At 30.9% G+C, this 21,599-nt stretch overlaps 2 protein-coding genes across 2 annotated transcripts; both read right to left on the bottom strand.

Moving 5' to 3' along the window:
- Positions 1–3,766: 3,766 nt before the first annotated feature.
- Positions 3,767–16,501, bottom strand: LOC111619637. The gene is made up of 2 exons (XM_023361403.1): positions 14,641–16,501; positions 3,767–5,789 (listed from the first exon to the last, which is right to left on the bottom strand). Exons 1-2 carry the CDS (start codon positions 16,435–16,437, stop codon positions 3,963–3,965), a joined length of 3,624 nt encoding a protein of 1,207 aa, XP_023217171.1. The 5' UTR covers positions 16,438–16,501; the 3' UTR covers positions 3,767–3,962.
- A 399-nt stretch (positions 16,502–16,900) lies between these two features.
- LOC111619638 lies at positions 16,901–19,792 on the bottom strand. Its single transcript, XM_023361404.1, has 6 exons — positions 19,660–19,792; positions 18,822–19,582; positions 18,618–18,746; positions 17,838–17,933; positions 17,672–17,751; positions 16,901–17,222 (listed from the first exon to the last, which is right to left on the bottom strand). Exons 1-6 carry the CDS (start codon positions 19,763–19,765, stop codon positions 16,901–16,903), a joined length of 1,494 nt encoding a protein of 497 aa, XP_023217172.1. The 5' UTR covers positions 19,766–19,792.
- Positions 19,793–21,599: the final 1,807 nt, after the last annotated feature.

The raw sequence follows: 21,599 nt of genomic DNA on the forward strand, positions 1-21,599 counted from the left end.
AAAATAATATATATCTAGAAAAATTACATATATTATTTTAATTCACTACTATTTACTGACAAATAGTTACAATTATTACCTTGTCTCGTTTCAATCATATCGGTTATTTTAATAAAAAAGATAAATTTTCTATAATAGAATTCCGTCGGATGGAAATTAAATTTAAAAATAAAATTGAAGATAAAGTCTGTTAAAAAAAGGAATCGTCATTTATTCACTTTCAATGTTCCGGAACACAAAATTTTGACACCGACCTTAAGCCTGGTACTCATATGCGGAAACGGACGACGGAAATCGTCGACGGAACGACAAAATGACGTCACGGAAAGCGGAACGGTAAAAATTAGACCAATAGGAAGGCCGTTTAGCAGCGTAGTCATAAACATCATGTGGGACGATAGCATTCGAACTGTGGCGGTTGGCAAGGCTAAAATGCTTCATTTATACTCTAATACGCTAATATATTTCATTAGCGTAAAGTATTAGGAATGGCGTAATCGTAATTCGTATCCGAAAGTAATTGATATTCCTAACTTCCAGTGGCGTGCCGTCCATAAAAGCTGTGGAAGCGCCGCTTCCCTTGTATTTTCTAAAATATAAATACATATTGTGCGATTATTTTCATATTTTAACGTACTTTGAAGTAATTAAAATTTATATTTCATTATAATCGCATTATGTATTTTATTGCAAATTTCTATGCGTGTCAAAAACAACGTTAAGATTGCTATTATATATTCGAATATAAATTCGTGTCTGCATATCCCCAATGGAAGCGCCGTATTGTCGAATATGGGTTAAGTACATTTTATGGAAAATTTTTGATTTATCTAAATTACATAGAGAATTGTAATATTGATATTCATGTCCAGACTATATTGGCAAGTCATTCTTAGACATAAAAAAATATTATATAAATAATTACTGACGATCCGAACAAAGATGTACTAAAATAATTATATGATTTAATATCATTAATTTTTACGGTACCATCTACCAGTGCGTTTGTTGAACGCAGTTTTTCAACTACGAAGCGAATTGATACATTGGCAAGGAACACTCAGTCAGAAAAAAAGATTGTCGTAACTAGCGTTGCTTTCAATAGAAAAAGAACTTTTAAATACTTTGATGGAATGAACGACGAGCGATTTTTATGATAAAGTAATTAACGACTTTGCGGAGAAAAAATCGCCGAATAGAGTTAGTTTATAAACAATAATAAAAACAATTTTTTATATCTTTGTTTTGTGTTAATTTTCTAATTTAGAATTTAAATAAACTGTTTATTTTTGTCATTTGTAGTATATGTTTAAAATTTTTATGGAAACAGCTTCCTTATTATTATTTTTTTAACTCTTTCTGCCTTGTGGGCACTAAGAGGACCTCTTTTCAGCAGATCCATTATGGATTCGGCCAGGCCCACAACGGGGCGGCCGGGTGGTGAGGCACGGGGCCCGACATATCCAGATGGACAACCCCCGAAAAGACATATTTAGATGGACAACTGCCCGAAAATTTCCTGAGGATTTTTCGACCCGTTCAGATTCGATCCCAAGTCCCCCAGAGCGGTAGGCTGCAGCATTAACCGCTCGGCCATCCGGTCTTACAGTTTCCCTATCATCAAATGTCACTGTACGCCACTGCTAACTTCTAATTCGAATAGTTTTCCTATCCAAATTTTTTGTTTTTGTGCTTTTTTTATTTTTAAAAATACGTTTTCTATCTCCTTGTTAATTATGTCGTTAATCCTTATATTATCAATTTTTTAAGTTGATATACTTTTTCCTGTTGTTCGTTTGTTAAGAAGATTAGTGTTTTTTGCTTGTAATATTCTGGTCTTCTACGTTGTTTAAATAGTATTTATAAGACATTTTCGAACAAGAACGTTAATGTCTATCAGAATAATATTCAAATGCAGATCAGTATTGCAGAAATCGTGCTAAGAAAGGGATTGTTGTTAAACTAAGCGCTGCTAAGCGATGTCGTTGAGAGCGTTTGTCAAGGAGGCCTAACGAGTAGAGACAAAGTGATTTAGATTTCCACTCGTCGGAACACGTTTTCTGGAGGGGGTCATTTAGCGTGAATCATCCTGAATAAGTTGAGACAGGTATGCCAACGAGGACGAATTTGAATAAAAGCTACTGACTCCGGATTGGACGGCCAACGAATCTCGAATAAAAGGCAAACTTAACCGATCGAAAGGAAGAGAAAAAGCAAGGCTCAAGACATTTTCGGTGGTAGCAATTGAGACTTATTGCTGTATATACTGTAAATAGTTGTAAAATAAATGGACTTGATCTGAGATAAACGAATCGTAAAGTGTTCTTTCTGACGGATCTCAAATCCGGAAATCGGACGGCACAATCTGAAATCTTCTGCGTTGCTAAACTCGTTAAAACACTGCACACAACAATCCTCTTCAGCGGTCTCACTAATTCGAGGTTAAATCTGCAGCACTCGTTTCAGTTACTTTTCTCTCTGAAACAAAAATGTTTGCCACCACGATGAAAATGAGTGAATTTGAATTCTTATATGATGTGATGGTAAACTTATGAGGTTTTGATCACCATGAATCGATATTCTGTTTGTACTAACTGCGCTGCAATTTGAAAAAAAAATGTAGTACAATAAATTCTCACTGTCTTCTATCCGCCTGTGCTTCCTTGAGAACGGAGTTAGATAGATGAAAGTCGAGACCAGATAAAGAAACATTAGGGGCAGGAGGTCCCGAGTAACTATATACGAACTTCCTTATATAGTTAATCTATATACCTTATTTCAATTCAAAAATTTTTTTCCTGAAAGGAGTTTGATAGATGTCCGGCATGACTATATTGCTAACAGGAAAGCATGATGTACAGGGAAAAGATACTACTAATTTAGTTGGTCATTGATTCACACCTAATCAACTAGCTCGTCTCAGTGAGTTTTCTATGTTTTATTCACGTGTCTAACAGTTAAATAGAGGCCAATTTCCTAAAAAAATCTTCCCTCGCGATTTCTTCCCTTGGCAGATCGTCCATATATTGCGTAGCCTTATCTCATCAGATTAAAGGGATCCAATCCAATTTACATTTGCAACAGATTAAGCCATTTTTTAATGATCAACGCATTGAAATTCATCTCACTGACTATTTTCATTATACATGATTTATAAAAATTACTCATTAAAACAATCAAAACAAAAAATATTTTAAAATTAAGCCGTTTTTTAAATACAGATATCCCATTTCTAAGGGAATTTATACTGTGGGATGGTAGGATTGATAGTGAGCTATAAGACAACGCAACATATGGGTGATATGTCAAGGAGTGCCTTCTGAAGAGTATATTTGAAGGGTGCCTTCCAGAAGAACTTTCTACGGGAAACTGGCCCCTATTCAAGTACTATGAGATGAGACGTGAGAGAAAACCCGGAAAACTCTACGTGACTCTCATTGATCAGGCACGAACTGCAACAAATTACCAGTGTTCAGTGGTTTTAGTCATGCAGCTATTGATGGTCCACTAATTGTGAGAATTGTGCATTTATGTAGTCGTGTAAGGAATAATAGCAATCAAAAAGCAAATAAAAATATTCTCACAACTGCGAATTCTTTCTTTGAATTAGCCTTGTCTTTATAATTTAGAAATTTTCTTACAATTTGGACGTTTTTAATTCAAAAAATCATTGAATATTCAAATTTTTAATTCGGGAGATAATTTCTTCTTTGAATTATTAGTATTAAACTATTAATATTTAAATAAAGTCATCAAATATGCAGTATATAACTTTATTTAATCTTATAAAGTAGAATAATGATTGTATATAAAAACAAAAATGTTTAATGTTTTCCTTCTTAAACAAAAAGGCAAACTTTATTTACGCGAGAATTTAGATAATCTTATTAATTTCCTAAACAGAACAATATTGGATAAATATTTTGTCAATTTTTTGACAGCTCTTCTTTTTTATTTGTCTGTTAATCCATTTCTGTTTCCATTTCTCTCAATTCCCGAAGTCTTTGTCTTTTTTCTTCGAGCAATTTGTCTCGGTGTTTGTGGATGTAATCAGTGGTATTAGGTATGTTCTTTATTATACAAGCAGCCAATGCAGAACGAAAAATGTTCATGTCTGTTGCTTCGTACCACTGACTAGTTGCTTCGCTGTAACACTCGACTTGACATATGATACTCTCTCCGTTATATCCACCGATGGCAAATATCATATCGTCGATAACTTCTACAGCAAAATTACTTCTTGTTGTTATCATATCAGGTACATCTGACCACGTATTATAATGAGGATTATACTTCTCTACAGTTTTCAATCTTTCAAAGCCATTGAAGCCACCCAGAGTATATACGCAATCTTTGAAAGCGATGCAACATAAACCACTTCTTTGGCTTCTCATATTTGAAATTAGAGTCCATTGATTAGTCTGCGGGTTGTACCGTTCGGCCGATTCGAGGCAATGTTGTCCTGTGAAACCGCCGATGATATAAATGAAACCGTCCAGAGTTGTGGCATCGGCATCACTTCGTTGCATATGCATTGGTGCAATCATCGTCCATTGATTTGTTCTATAATCATATCTCTCGGCGGTATTGTGTCGTTGCGCCCCATTGTATCCACCCATGGCGTATATCAAATTATCTAGTACTGCTACACTCACATAACATCGTTTGCAATGCATCGGAGCTATTTCTTTCCACTTTTTGTTGATGGTATCTAAACAGCGGCATCCACTGTAATGATTCATTCCATCAAATCCACCAATTATATAGATAGTATGATCGATTACTGCACATCTGTGATAAGCTCTTGGTCCAGCAGGATCAACGTCAGTCATCTTTACCCATCTGTCTGCTCGGCTATCGTATGTCTCGATGTAATCGGTTGGTGATCCAGAGCTCCATCCCCCTACAGCAAAAATTATTTCGTGAGGGATGCGAGGCCGAACTAAGTCTGGAGTTAGAATTTCTTCTGATCTCTGGCTTATGGTATCTAAATCGTTTAGAAATTCTAATGTTTCCATTATCAGAGGATAGCAATCTTCATTTTCTGTGACGTATGGATGTTTCCTCACAGTTCTCATGAAAAAATCAGAATCGAGAAGGCCTAGACGAATGCATTTCAATAAGGCAGGCATATGTTTTTTTCTTTCTTGTGGATTTATGTCTATCCAGCGCAATGCCGTGTCCCAAACTAATTCTTCTTCTTTAACATTTAATTCTGCACAATTCAAGATGTTTGCGAGTTCTTCCACTGTCACATGCATCAATTCTTCGTTTTGTTTCGAGACTTCTGCAAAATATTTCATTAAATATTGATGAGCAGATTGTTCTAAGATGATATTTCCATAAGTTTTTCCTGTGTTTTTAATAGAAATGCAATTTTTTGCGTTTAGATGATCTATCATATAGGAACAACATTCATTCATTAATTCTGACAACAAATACTCATTAGCGGCATGGAAAATTTTACGAACATTTTCTGTATTCAGTTCGATTTTTCCGCAATAAATATAATCTATGATGCATTGAAGAATTTCTTTGTCGATATCTTTTAATTGAAATACTTGTCTTTCTTCTCTAACCATTGTATTGATGAATAAGATTTCAAAATAGTAGGAATAAGCAGCCATGATACATTTATGCACTGGAAATTCTTCTCCATCTCTCGACTTAAGGAGTGCATCACAAAAAATGCCTGCATCTTTCATCCTCTTTATGATATTTAACGAATTCTGGCTAAAAGTTTTTCCTACTTTTAAAGACATTTTTCGTGTACTCCTCTTAATTCGATGTTAATTGTTTTGACTAAATAATAAGTTTATTGTTGTTCTGATAATTGTAAATAGTCAATAATTGCTTTTACCAATATTTTGCATAATTTGCTTAATCGCCTGAATTATCCGGCCTGATAAACGGAGATAACTGTGCATTTTATTCATCTTTTGTTTTTAATTTTTATCCTTAAAGATTCGAAACTGACATAATTTACTCGTTGGTGCATTAAACTCTTAATTTGCGCGACTGTTCACACATTTAATTGAATTTTCATTGAATTACACTCGTAGTTTTATATTTAATTACAATTATTTTCATACTTCCATTCATATCTTTTTAAATTCTATAATAGTTTGTAATTTCATTTCATGATATTAAAANTAACTAAAAACGGGTTTTGACTGTAACATATATATATAGTGAGAGAAACAGGTAAAGTTTATAATTACATCATTTCCTTCTCCCATTTAGAGTTGGACTTTCCTGCACTAATCTTCCAGTCTATCGTACTAATAGATAGTCTCTCGTCTATCTCTAACCTTAACATATCTTTCGTAACAACTGGTTCTCAAGATTTCATTGACCTATTCTATCCCTCTTAAACTATAGATCTAAGTTCTTGAATTTCTTTATAATTCCATTTCATTCCCCATTACAACATGATCTAATCAATTAAGCTTGCTTTTCTCAGTTTATCACCTACATTTGTTATACGTAAACTACTTCTAATCGAACTATTCCCGATTTTATCTTTTAATGTAATCCCATTCATCCATCTTAGCGTTCTCATCTCAGCTATCCGCATCCTCCTACTCTGTCTTTTCTTTACTCCCAAACATTCCGATCCATATCATAGCTGTCCTAACTATTGTCATATAAAGTTTCTTTCCCGATCTAATCAAAAGTTTTCTATTGCAAATAATTTGCTAATTTCTTGCAATTTTTACCAATCTATATTTATTCTATTTATTACATTTCAGTCTAACTCCATCTGCCTGTAAATTTGATTATAAATCATATTAACAAGCGAATGAATATTGATTCATTTGCTTGCAAATATTAGATAATAAAATGAATATTGATCCTATTGTTGATCCGTCTGCCAAAAAACTAAAATTGATTCTTATGTACAAAATTTTTTCATCTATATTCGTCAATCTACTTCTAGAATGCTTTATCACAGTTTGATAGTACGACCCATCAGTTTTATGTCTGTATGATAAATTAACAGTCTTTCAGATTTTATTTTCCTATCTCGTTGCTTCTAAAGCTGTTTTTTTTGCAACTTTTTAAACATTATCTGATGTACTAACTAATATTTTCTTTACTCTTTCATCATATTTTCAATCTATTCCCAAATCTAACCTTGTACTTTATTTTTTTCTTTCAATGCTCACTATGTGTTTCTGTTCTTTATGTTCGTATTTTCCTTTAGCTTCCTTTTTAATCTAACTTCACTATTAACATTTCTTTTCTATTGTGTTAGATTTTTATTTGAAATTAATTTATAAATTTTACATATCTTAACTCTTTCATCTTAATTAAAAAGGGTATTATTAATTTCGCTATGCTAGTCCTCAACGTTACTATTGTTAAATCATACGTTACAGGTAAATAATGTAGTCTAACATTAACTCTTCTTTCTTAGCCAGTCTTGAAATCGTCTATGATAAAATCCTCTAAGGGCCGAACTCATTTGCCACCCAATAACATTGGGAGACGAATGAGCTTGAGACCTTTAGAGTTGGTACTGATGCCTTAAAAATATTGATAATAAACTGTACACGAAGTTTAACATTGGATATTGCAGAAGATTGTTCAGTAATTGGTCACTTACTAAATCCTATCCCACGATAGCGTCCTTCTCCGCTGTGTTTAAATAACAATTTTGAAACAAATGAAGGCGTAAGCTTTAAATTAATGGGGCCACATTCACGCCGTAGCCTGTATATTCTAAATGGTCGTGCTAAAATCATGGCCATCTATCAATAGAACGAGCTACGGCAAGACATGGTGTCAATTCATTTACAGCAATACAAAAGTCGAGAAAGAGCATGCTATAAAACTTTGCTGCTGTAATTTGATATTATTATTATTTTGTTACCTGAAATTGATAGCAATTAAAAAACATTGACAATAAGGACAAGGAGACAATAAGTTTAATCTTAATTAAAATAACTTCGGTTTGAAGTGAGATAAAGGTAATAATTGCAACTATTCATCTTTAAATGCAAGTTAATTAAAATGATATATATCTAGGAAACTGATGTATATTTTTACTATTTATTTATTTAACACGCTCACTGGATACACTCCTTGATGCAGGGAACAAAACCATCTCCCAAAAACAAAACACTTAAATACAATAAGCATAAGATAACAAAAAATTATATATTATTACAATAATAATTTAAATAAATAACAATTTAAGTATTAAGGTTTAAAAATCAGATATAATAAATAGTTAAAGTTTAAAGCTAAAGTATAAAGTTAAAGTTAAAGTTAGGGAGCATCTGTCAAAAATAATACAAAACCAATAAACAAGATAAAAATAAAACAATCAACCAAAAGAGAAAGCAAATTCCTTACCTATAAAAAGAAATAAATTAGTAACGAAAACACAGCACTGACAGATGCTCCCAAACAACACCAGCAGTAAGGCCAATTTTATAGTAGAGGAATCACGCTCCCCTAAGACAAAACTCAACAGATTTTCTTAGAAAACAAAACACTTTAAATTGATAACGTGGTTCCGATAAAATTTTAAGAAATAAAGACCTGGTAAGAACTTCACAACCAAAAATTTCATCACGTAACACTTTGACACCCACATTTAGCCAAAATATGCCAGGCATCCACAATTTCGTTCTCAACACAAAAGTTACACAATTATCTCGAATAATTCTTCAAAAAATTACACCTACCCTGTATAAATAAAGACAAAATATTAAGGGAAACATCTTGATTATATAAAACATTATCAAAAAAAGTAACATTTAAATCCTTATACCAGCAATTATATACGCTATTATTTATTTTTTCATTTATATTGTATAAAAAAATTATCAAAAATGTTAACGAGGAGAAGAGACCAGTCCATTAAATCCACATTATTATTAATAAGATTAATGTCATAATTATTACATGTGTCAATAAAATAATGTGTCCAGTCTATAGAAATTTTATTAAGTATAAATTTCAGACAAACTTTACTCAAACGATGATCATCAAGATTAGAAATTCTTATAATCTAATTTATATTTTTTCACTAAATTATTTATTTATTTGAATGCTTATTTATCCTCAAAAAATTAAGTGGTAACAGTATGATATTCTACATGTCCTGGAAGATGCGATGTGATATATCACCAAGTCACACACTTACAAAACCAATGTAAAGAGTCTCTTGAAACAATTAAAACATTATTAGATATTTTATAAAAATAAAATATTGTTACAAATCGTCTCTAATGTCTTGGTCGGGCAATGAGAGATACTCGGTTAGGGCTCTGGAAGTTTTATAAAGTTCAAGAGTCCGTTTCTTGATTACATAAAGTGACCTTATCATAGTTCATCAAACAAATATATTTTCCCTTCACTAAGTAAACATACTGATCCATGCTACCGCGCATTTTTTACAGACCTTCCAAGATTCCTGAAACAAGCTGTAATCATTGTTATAAAAATTCAATTACAGTTTTTAAATACGAAGTTTATGAATATCTTTGCAGAATTGAATCCTCAGTTATGCGTTCTCCTGTGTTCTTTGCAATGAAGAGACCTTAACCGACTCGGCCATCTGGCTATAGATGTTTACAAGTGATGGAAGAACAATACTTTTCAAGTGTTTAATTCTATCAAAAGTTTATCAGTTTTAAAGTTCTTCAACAGAAAATTATTTCTTAGAAGTAATATATTAATACGTAAGTAATTTTACGTTAAAAACAAAAGCTATGAAATTAATTTTAAAACTTTTAAACAATTTTTCAACTTTAGAATACCGTCTGCTAAAGTTTCCCAGATAAGTTTTATTTTGTAAAAAAATTGTAAAAGAAACTGATATTATAATTAAAATGCTTTTATTTAAAAACAAACACTAATTTAAAAAGTTTTAAAACTTTTTTCTCTTTAAAAATGCATATTACCACTTAGCCAGGTTTGATTTTAATCATTGTAATTTAGAGTCAATTCAAAAAACATTGACAATATAATGTGACGACAAGGAAAAAATTTATTTTTTATTAAAATAACCGATATGATTGAAACGAGACAAGGTAATAATTGTAACTATTTGTCAGTAAATAGTAGTTAATTAAAATAATATATATCTAGAAAAATTACATATATTATTTTAATTCACTACTATTTACTGACAAATAGTTACAATTATTACCTTGTCTCGTTTCAATCATATCGGTTATTTTAATAAAAAATAAATTTTTTCCTTGTCGTCACATTATATTGTCAATGTTTTTTGAATTGACTCTAAATTACAATGATTAAAATCAAACCTGGCTAAGTGGTAATATGCATTTTTAAAGAGAAAAAAGTTTTAAAACTTTTTAAATTAGTGTTTGTTTTTAAATAAAAGCATTTTAATTATAATATCAGTTTCTTTTACAATTTTTTTACAAAATAAAACTTATCTGGGAAACTTTAGCAGACGGTATTCTAAAGTTGAAAAATTGTTTAAAAGTTTTAAAATTAATTTCATAGCTTTTGTTTTTAACGTAAAATTACTTACGTATTAATATATTACTTCTAAGAAATAATTTTCTGTTGAAGAACTTTAAAACTGATAAACTTTTGATAGAATTAAACACTTGAAAAGTATTGTTCTTCCATCACTTGTAAACATCTATAGCCAGATGGCCGAGTCGGTTAAGGTCTCTTCATTGCAAAGAACACAGGAGAACGCATAACTGAGGATTCAATTCTGCAAAGATATTCATAAACTTCGTATTTAAAAACTGTAATTGAATTTTTATAACAATGATTACAGCTTGTTTCAGGAATCTTGGAAGGTCTGTAAAAAATGCGCGGTAGCATGGATCAGTATGTTTACTTAGTGAAGGGAAAATATATTTGTTTGATGAACTATGATAAGGTCACTTTATGTAATCAAGAAACGGACTCTTGAACTTTATAAAACTTCCAGAGCCCTAACCGAGTATCTCTCATTGCCCGACCAAGACATTAGAGACGATTTGTAACAATATTTTATTTTTATAAAATATCTAATAATGTTTTAATTGTTTCAAGAGACTCTTTACATTGGTTTTGTAAGTGTGTGACTTGGTGATATATCACATCGCATCTTCCAGGACATGTAGAATATCATACTGTTACCACTTAATTTTTTGAGGATAAATAAGCATTCAAATAAATAAATAATTTAGTGAAAAAATATAAATTAGATTATAAGAATTTCTAATCTTGATGATCATCGTTTGAGTAAAGTTTGTCTGAAATTTATACTTAATAAAATTTCTATAGACTGGACACATTATTTTATTGACACATGTAATAATTATGACATTAATCTTATTAATAATAATGTGGATTTAATGGACTGGTCTCTTCTCCTCGTTAACATTTTTGATAATTTTTTTATACAATATAAATGAAAAAATAAATAATAGCGTATATAATTGCTGGTATAAGGATTTAAATGTTACTTTTTTTGATAATGTTTTATATAATCAAGATGTTTCCCTTAATATTTTGTCTTTATTTATACAGGGTAGGTGTAATTTTTTGAAGAATTATTCGAGATAATTGTGTAACTTTTGTGTTGAGAACGAAATTGTGGATGCCTGGCATATTTTGGCTAAATGTGGGTGTCTTAAAGTGTTACGTGATGAAATTTTTGGTTGTGAAGTTCTTACCAGGTCTTTATTTCTTAAAATTTTATCAGNCAGTTTTTCAACTACGAAGCGAATTGATACATTGGCAAGGAACACTCAGTCAGAAAAAAAGATTGTCGTAACTAGCGTTGCTTTCAATAGAAAAAGAACTTTTAAATACTTTGATGGAATGAACGACGAGCGATTTTTATGATAAAGTAATTAACGACTTTGCGGAGAAAAAATCGCCGAATAGAGTTAGTTTATAAGCAATAATAAAAACAATTTTTTAAATCTTTGTTTTGTGTTAATTATCTATTTTAGAATTAAAATAAACTGTTTATTTTTGTCATTTGTAGTATATGTTTAAAATTTTTATGGAAACAGCTTCCTTATTATTATTTTTTTAACTCTTTCTGCCTTGTGGGCACTAAGAGGACCTCTTTTCAGCAGATCCATTATGGATTCGGCCAGGCCCACAACGGGGCGGCCGGGTGGTGAGGCACGGGGCCCGACATATCCAGATGGACAACCCCCGAAAAGACATATTTAGATGGACAACTGCCCGAAAATTTCCTGAGGATTTTTCGACCCGTTCAGATTCGATCCCAAGTCCCCCAGAGCGGTAGGCTGCAGCATTAACCGCTCGGCCATCCGGTCTTACAGTTTCCCTATCATCAAATGTCACTGTACGCCACTGCTAACTTCTAATTCGAATAGTTTTCCTATCCAAATTTTTTGTTTTTGTGCTTTTTTTATTTTTAAAAATACGTTTTCTATCTCCTTGTTAATTATGTCGTTAATCCTTATATTATCAATTTTTTAAGTTGATATACTTTTTCCTGTTGTTCGTTTGTTAAGAAGATTAGTGTTTTTTGCTTGTAATATTCTGGTCTTCTACGTTGTTTAAATAGTATTTATAAGACATTTTCGAACAAGAACGTTAATGTCTATCAGAATAATATTCAAATGCAGATCAGTATTGCAGAAATCGTGCTAAGAAAGGGATTGTTGTTAAACTAAGCGCTGCTAAGCGATGTCGTTGAGAGCGTTTGTCAAGGAGGCCTAACGAGTAGAGACAAAGTGATTTAGATTTCCACTCGTCGGAACACGTTTTCTGGAGGGGGTCATTTAGCGTGAATCATCCTGAATAAGTTGAGACAGGTATACCAACGAGGACGAATTTGAATAAAAGCTACTGACTCCGGATTGGACGGCCAAAGAATCTCGAATAAAAGGCAAACTTAACCGATCGAAAGGAAGAGAAAAAGCAAGGCTCAAGACATTTTCGGTGGTAGCAATTGAGACTTATTGCTGTATATACTGTAAAGAGTTGTAAAATAAATGGACTTGATCTGAGATAAACGAATCGTAAAGTGTTCTTTCTGACGGATCTCAAATCCGGAAATCGGACGGCACAATCTGAAATCTTCTGCGTTGCTAAACTCGTTAAAACACTGCACACAACAATCCTCTTCAGCGGTCTCACTAATTCGAGGTTAAATCTGCAGCACTCGTTTCAGTTACTTTTCTCTCTGAAACAAAAATGTTTGCCACCACGATGAAAATGAGTGAATTTGAATTCTTATATGATGTGATGGTAAACTTATGAGGTTTTGATCACCATGAATCGATATTCTGTTTGTACTAACTGCGCTGCAATTTGAAAAAAAAATGTAGTACAATAAATTCTCACTGTCTTCTATCCGCCTGTGCTTCCTTGAGAACGGAGTTAGATAGATGAAAGTCGAGACCAGATAAAGAAACATTAGGGGCAGGAGGTCCCGAGTAACTATATACGAACTTCCTTATATAGTTAATCTATATACCTTATTTCAATTCAAAAATTTTTTTCCTGAAAGGAGTTTGATAGATGTCCGGCATGACTATATTGCTAACAGGAAAGCATGATGTACAGGGAAAAGATACTACTAATTTAGTTGGTCATTGATTCACACCTAATCAACTAGCTCGTCTCAGTGAGTTTTCTATGTTTTATTCACGTGTCTAACAGTTAAATAGAGGCCAATTTCCTAAAAAAATCTTCCCTCGCGATTTCTTCCCTTGGCAGATCGTCCATATATTGCGTAGCCTTATCCCATCAGATTAAAGGGATCCAATCCAATTTACATTTGCAACAGATTAAGCCATTTTTTAATGATCAACGCATTGAAATTCATCTCACTGACTATTTTCATTATACATGATTTAAAAAAATTACTTATTAAAACAATCAAAACAAAAAATATTTTAAAATTAAGCCGTTTTTTAAATACAGATATCCCATTTCTAAGGGAATTTATACTGTGGGATGGTAGGATTGATAGTGAGCTATAAGACAACGCAACATATGGGTGATATGTCAAGGAGTGCCTTCTGAAGAGTATATTTGAAGGGTGCCTTCCAGAAGAACTTTCTACGGGAAACTGGCCCCTATTCAAGTACTATGAGATGAGACGTGAGAGAAAACCCGGAAAACTCTACGTGACTCTCATTGATCAGGCACGAACTGCAACAAATTACCAGTGTTCAGTGGTTTTAGTCATGCAGCTATTGATGGTCCACTAATTGTGAGAATTGTGCATTTATGTAGTCGTGTAAAGAATAATAGCAATCAAAAAGCAAATAAAAATATTCTCACAACTGCGAATTCTTTCTTTGAATTAGCCTTGTCTTTATAATTTAGAAATTTTCTTACAATTTGGACGTTTTTAATTCAAAAAATCATTGAATATTCAAATTTTTAATTCGGGAGATAATTTCTTCTTTGAATTATTAGTATTAAACTATTAATATTTAAATAAAGTCATCAAATATGCAGTATATAACTTTATTTAATCTTATAAAGTAGAATAATGATTGTATATAAAAACAAAAATGTTTAATGTTTTCCTTCTTAAACAAAAAGGCAAACTTTATTTACGCGAGAATTTAGATAATCTTATTAATTTCCTAAACAGAACAATATTGGATAAATATTTTGTCAATTTTTTGACAGCTCTTCTTTTTTATTTGTCTGTTAATCCATTTCTGTTTCCATTTCTCTCAATTCCCGAAGTCTTTGTCTTTTTTCTTCGAGCAATTTGTCTCGGTGTTTGTGGATGTAATCAGTGGTATTAGGTATGTTCTTTATTATACAAGCAGCCAATGCAGAACGAAAAATGTTCATGTCTGTTGCTTCGTACCACTGACTAGTTGCTTCGCTGTAACACTCGACTTGACATATGATACTCTCTCCGTTATATCCACCGATGGCAAATATCATATCGTCGATAACTTCTACAGCAAAATTACTTCTTGTTGTTATCATATCAGGTACATCTGACCACGTATTATAATGAGGATTATACTTCTCTACAGTTTTCAATCTTTCAAAGCCATTGAAGCCACCCAGAGTATATACGCAATCTTTGAAAGCGATGCAACATAAACCACTTCTTTGGCTTCTCATATTTGAAATTAGAGTCCATTGATTAGTCTGCGGGTTGTACCGTTCGGCCGATTCGAGGCAATGTTGTCCTGTGAAACCGCCGATGATATAAATGAAACCGTCCAGAGTTGTGGCATCGGCATCACTTCGTTGCATATGCATTGGTGCAATCATCGTCCATTGATTTGTTCTATAATCATATCTCTCGGCGGTATTGTGTCGTTGCGCCCCATTGTATCCACCCATGGCGTATATCAAATTATCTAGTACTGCTACACTCACATAACATCGTTTGCAATGCATCGGAGCTATTTCTTTCCACTTTTTGTTGATGGTATCTAAACAGCGGCATCCACTGTAATGATTCATTCCATCAAATCCACCAATTATATAGATAGTATGATCGATTACTGCACATCTGTGATAAGCTCTTGGTCCAGCAGGATCAACGTCAGTCATCTTTACCCATCTGTCTGCTCGGCTATCGTATGTCTCGATGTAATCGGTTGGTGATCCAGAGCTCCATCCCCCTACAGCAAAAATTATTTCGTGAGGGATGCGAGGCCGAACTAAGTCTGGAGTTAGAATTTCTTCTGATCTCTGGCTTATGGTATCTAAATCGTTTAGAAATTCTAATGTTTCCATTATCAGAGGATAGCAATCTTCATTTTCTGTGACGTATGGATGTTTCCTCACAGTTCTCATGAAAAAATCAGAATCGAGAAGGCCTAGACGAATGCATTTCAATAAGGCAGGCATATGTTTTTTTCTTTCTTGTGGATTTATGTCTATCCAGCGCAATGCCGTGTCCCAAACTAATTCTTCTTCTTTAACATTTAATTCTGCACAATTCAAGATGTTTGCGAGTTCTTCCACTGTCACATGCATCAATTCTTCGTTTTGTTTCGAGACTTCTGCAAAATATTTCATTAAATATTGATGAGCAGATTGTTCTAAGATGATATTTCCATAAGTTTTTCCTGTGTTTTTAATAGAAATGCAATTTTTTGCGTTTAGATGATCTATCATATAGGAACAACATTCATTCATTAATTCTGACAACAAATACTCATTAGCGGCATGGAAAATTTTACGAACATTTTCTGTATTCAGTTCGATTTTTCCGCAATAAATATAATCTATGATGCATTGAAGAATTTCTTTGTCGATATCTTTTAATTGAAATACTTGTCTTTCTTCTCTAACCATTGTATTGATGAATAAGATTTCAAAATAGTAGGAATAAGCAGCCATGATACATTTATGCACTGGAAATTCTTCTCCATCTCTCGACTTAAGGAGTGCATCACAAAAAATGCCTGCATCTTTCATCCTCTTTATGATATTTAACGAATTCTGGCTAAAAGTTTTTCCTACTTTTAAAGACATTTTTCGTGTACTCCTCTTAATTCGATGTTAATTGTTTTGACTAAATAATAAGTTTATTGTTGTTCTGATAATTGTAAATAGTCAATAATTGCTTTTACCAATATTTTGCATAATTTGCTTAATCGCCTGAATTATCCGGCCTGATAAACGGAGATAACTGTGCATTTTATTCATCTTTTGTTTCTAATTTTTATCCTTAAAGATTCGAAACTGACATAATTTACTCGTTGGTGCATTAAACTCTTAATTTGCGCGACTGTTCACACATTTAATTGAATTTTCATTGAATTACACTCGTAGTTTTATATTTAATTACAATTATTTTCATACTTCCATTCATATCTTTTTAAATTCTATAATAGTTTGTAATTTCATTTCATGATATTAAAAAAAAGTACTTAATTTTTAGAAATTTACATTTAATTATTATTATTATTAATATTCTAAGACATTACATATGAATTTAATCTGAAGTAATTTTTCTATACGGTTCTAATATTCTTCTTGAATACATTGAAGTGCGATTATATATATTATCGAATTTATTTTTTTTAATGTAGTCTTCGAATCGTTGTAATTTTTGTTCAATTTCAGTTTTATAACTTTCAAATTCTGAAAACCATCGTTTCAATTTCTCATGATTATCTTCTATCCATTGATACTTTCTGTCAATTCCTTTTATGTTGTTCATCAGTTGTTCTATTGATTCAATTTCAGTTTGAATGTCCAAGATTATACTTTCTCCTAGTTTTTCAATTGATTTCAATTCACTTAACATGTTAAATCTGTTACAAATTATAACATTAATCAATATAATAAACATTATATATTAATAATAATATATTTGTTAATTGATATATCGATACATCGCACATAAAGATATTGGTTTAACGTTATTGTTTTTGTTATAATATAAAAGTGATTTTTTAATTTACTGGTATCTTAATATGTGAACAGTTTTGTATGTTGCACAAAGTAACTAAACTTCTGAATAACTTAATTTTTTCAATGATTTAAAATAAGGCCTGATAAACTGTTTTAAGGCAAAATTAATTTCTAACATGATCTTAGCATAAATTTTAATAAATTGTTTTTAGTAAAAATTTATTTGTCTGACTATGATTTAGAGATGAAACAAAACATTCCGTTGAGATATCAAACTGATATTGCATTATCTCAAGATATGAGTTTGAAAATAATTCTGAATATATCTATTTTGTTTTTAATTACTTACACATTGCTTTCCCATTTGATAGTGCTTTGTTCTACTGTTTCCTGCAGCTCTTCCATAACGTTTGTAAAATCTATTTTCAGCTGAAAAACATTAATACAGTTTGATTTTAATTTTTACTTTTGTAATCTACAATTGTTTAATATAAAAAGTTAAATAAATGTCTTACTTGATCTATTATAAGTACTGGACTTTGAATTATGTCTGTTTTAAAAGACATTTGTAAAATTTGGTTTTCATTACTACACTCAGTATCGTTACAGTCCTGAAATATAACAATGCTTATATAAATAGGCCTAAACACGGCAGGCTATCTATTACTAAAGATATCAGGAATTGGATGAGATCATAAATTATAATATTTAGGATAGGATATTCATATAATCATATGGAAATTCTGATTTTAATTTCGATTTTCAGTACGATTGATTAATATATTCCAATATACTGATACATCATTACGGATTCAGAAAGTACTTAATTCATAATGGCATTTTAATAAAAGTAGACTGTTAATTCTAATTCCACTATAAACACTACTAAAGTTACAGGGCTTCGGATCTTGACCAGCAGAGCAAGCATCTGCTTGGATCAGTTTATTTTTAGGGGGTAAAACTTAATTTCGGTTGTTTTCGAGAATATATTCGAATGCTTAGATCAATTTCTCGAAAACAATGAGAAACTGTTAGAATCGGATACTTCTGTTTGCATTCAAATACTCTTATCATTATTTGGAATCGCTTTTGATATATTTGAATAAAATCTAGTAGTCTAATAAAGTTGATTTAACTATGAAAAGAAACGTAATTATGTGACATATATCTTGTATAGTTTAAAAATTAAAAAATAATAATACAAATTACTAAACCTATTCAAAGCAGAAAAATATTTATTATTTTGCGACTGATTTACAGGATAGTTTATTACTTTCTAACTAAACCAAGTTTACCTGTAAGTTGTCATTTCGTAGTTCCTTATCTTTTCTCTCGGGTTCGTCGTCATTACCAGATTGTATATTTTCAGAGGTTTGTTTATCCGAAATTTTGGGCAGGAAAAAATAAAAACAAAAGCAAATAATCTGAAAATAAAAATTTAATTCATATATAGCTAAAAATATATTTAAAACATTTTGATGAATTGAAAAGCGTCGTACCGATAAGCATAAAATTGTTCCAATCCATACACTAATTTTATAATTTTGCTTAACTGGTAATGCAATTTGATAATTTAAAACATTGTTATGCATTTTAGAATTATTCTGAGAACTTCTCATAATGTTCGAACAAATTATATTTCTGTTGGCAATCTCGAATATAAAAACAATAGATTTTTCATTTGTTACTTCAGATGACATGTTTGGATACTCTTCGATATCACTTAAATTTAAGTTAATTTTGGTCGTATTTTCGCTTCCTAAACTAAAATTATTTTGATGGTAAGCAGTTAAATTTTCAATTTTATAGCGAAATATATTTTCCTCATTTTTTATCTTTATATTATTTTCCAGGATAATTATTTGTTTACAGAATTTAGTTGAAACATATAAAGAAACAATGAGATGCTTCCAGTTATATAAAAGCATCTCATCTTCTATCCAATCTCTCCTCCATTTTCGCATAAAAGTAAGATAAACGGAATTTGAGACATTTTCTGTACTAGAGTAGTTTTTTCGTTTATCCATAAAACAAATACTTTTATCATTCCTTAATAAACTTTTGATTATGAAATTCAGATCTACAGAAACATCAGCTAAAAACGTTATATTTGACGCATTTTCATGCAGTTCATACATTTCATTTAAGAAATAAATAAAAATCTGTTTTAATGTTTCTAAAATAAATTTCAATATATACGAGAGAATTTTGCTTGATCTGGATTTCTGACTTTGTTCTTTAATATTTTCATTATTTATTCCTATTAATTAATAACAACTATTAACATTATAACAGCAAATATTATAAAATGTAAAAATTTATATCAAATAAACTTACCATTATCAAGATCGTGTCTTACGGATATCTTAATATTTAGGCCTATATCAAACCCAAAACTTTTTGTAAATATGAATAACAAGAGCAAAATAAATTTATTTAACATCTTGCTTTTATATTCAAAATAATGATAACAATTTTCCTGAATAACAATACTATTTTATTGTTTATTAACAATTATCTGTTAATAATTTTTTGTAATAACTTTTTTAAGAAATTTGTTAAAAACATTTTAAATAATTTTAAAAGGAACAAAATTACAATTTTATATCTTGGTTCGCATATCTGGTGTTAAAAATTAATACAGAAGAAAATTTTTGAACTGAAAACGAATAATATAATATAATAATTTAATTACCGTATTTTCTGAATTAACAGGATCTAATGAAGGAAATGTTTTAATTTTTTCTCGATTAAACCGTTTCTTAACTGTATTTATAAGTTACAGCTAAGTTTTAAGTAATTGGGCTACAATTTGAAAAAAAATTGTAGACCTATAAATTTCCATTGTTGTTTGTCTGTCTGTCCTTCCATAACCGCCAGAACGGTTTTAAATAGATAAAAGAGGAGACCAGATATAAAACTATTAGCGTCAGGAGGTCCAGATTAACTATTCAGATATTCAATTCAAATAATTTTCCCAGATTAGAGTTACAAATAACTGTTCTTATCAGGAAAGGTATAATGTACACGGGCAAGACAATACTAATTTGAGATGGAAAACATATAATTTAAATTAAATAAATTAAAAAGATGATTAAAAATTACATTGTGAAGATGTCACAATAATTTTTGCCCGCAAATGTTTTCATAGTTATTTTTTCCTTTAAAGTAATCACTAGTAAAATAAAATTAGGTTTGACAAAACTCGTATATTTAAAATGTTTTATCATATATTATATGTTACAAGAAGAAGCTGCGTATACTAAATTTAAATCATTAATTTTATTTCCTAAACAAAGAATTGCATCGCAAAAATGTTTCGAAAAAGAAAATAATTCGCAAAACATTCCAACAGCTGCATGGAACAGCAGGTTTGTCCATGTGAATTTACTATTGTGAATTCCGATCTTTGTAAAAACAATAACATTATTATTAGTTATTTATTTTTGCCAAGAGGGGTTCAAAAAGCTAGAGGTCGTCTGCTAAAAGAGAACGAAAGAGGTTTTTTTTTTCTTTTATTTTTGCTGTTTTCTTTTTTTTGTCTGCTAAGAGTCGCATGTTGAATTTAGTCAATGAACACGATTTCTGCAGGCGTTTCGTAAATATTATAATGCTCGAGTAATTTGTTTATTAAAATTTTTGACATTAACATAAATTTAGACATTAAGTATCACTCTTATTGTATGTACTTAATTAACATGCCACTCAGTTATTTTCTTTAAACAATAATAGATTTTCGTATATCGTATGAACTTTTTGTGTTGAAAATTTTACCGTTTAAATAAAAATACTGTTAAAATTTATCTCAGACATTCAACTTTCGGAGATGATCATCTAAGACATCACCGGCCCGTGCCGCAGCCCATCTATATACATACATGCCATGTTAAAATTGGCTATGGTGTTATTAACTAGTTACTCCCTTCACTCGAATACTGAGTCTAATATCCGTCGGATGAAAAAAAAAGTTTGATAAAATATGCTCAAAGATGGTTCTTTTGATATTATTTTTAAATTAGTGAAGAACTTTATCGATACAATTATCTACATTAAGATCGTGTTTTAGGGATATCTTAATATAATATCCGTAAAACACGATGGTTCAAGGACAACGGTAAGAATAATATACCATATTTTATTGCAAAAAGAAATTCAATGGCAATTGATATTTTATAATTTATTGACTCAAGTACTTTTAAAATTTGAGGACGAAAAGAAGAGTAATATAACGAGGGGCGATATGATGACTGTATTATATAACTTTAAATATTTTTATT

This window comes from Centruroides sculpturatus, unplaced genomic scaffold, assembly GCF_000671375.1.
Source record: "Centruroides sculpturatus isolate CEXI.00-Female unplaced genomic scaffold, Cexi_2.0 scaffold25, whole genome shotgun sequence".
Taxonomy (NCBI): Eukaryota; Metazoa; Arthropoda; class Arachnida; order Scorpiones; family Buthidae; genus Centruroides; species Centruroides sculpturatus.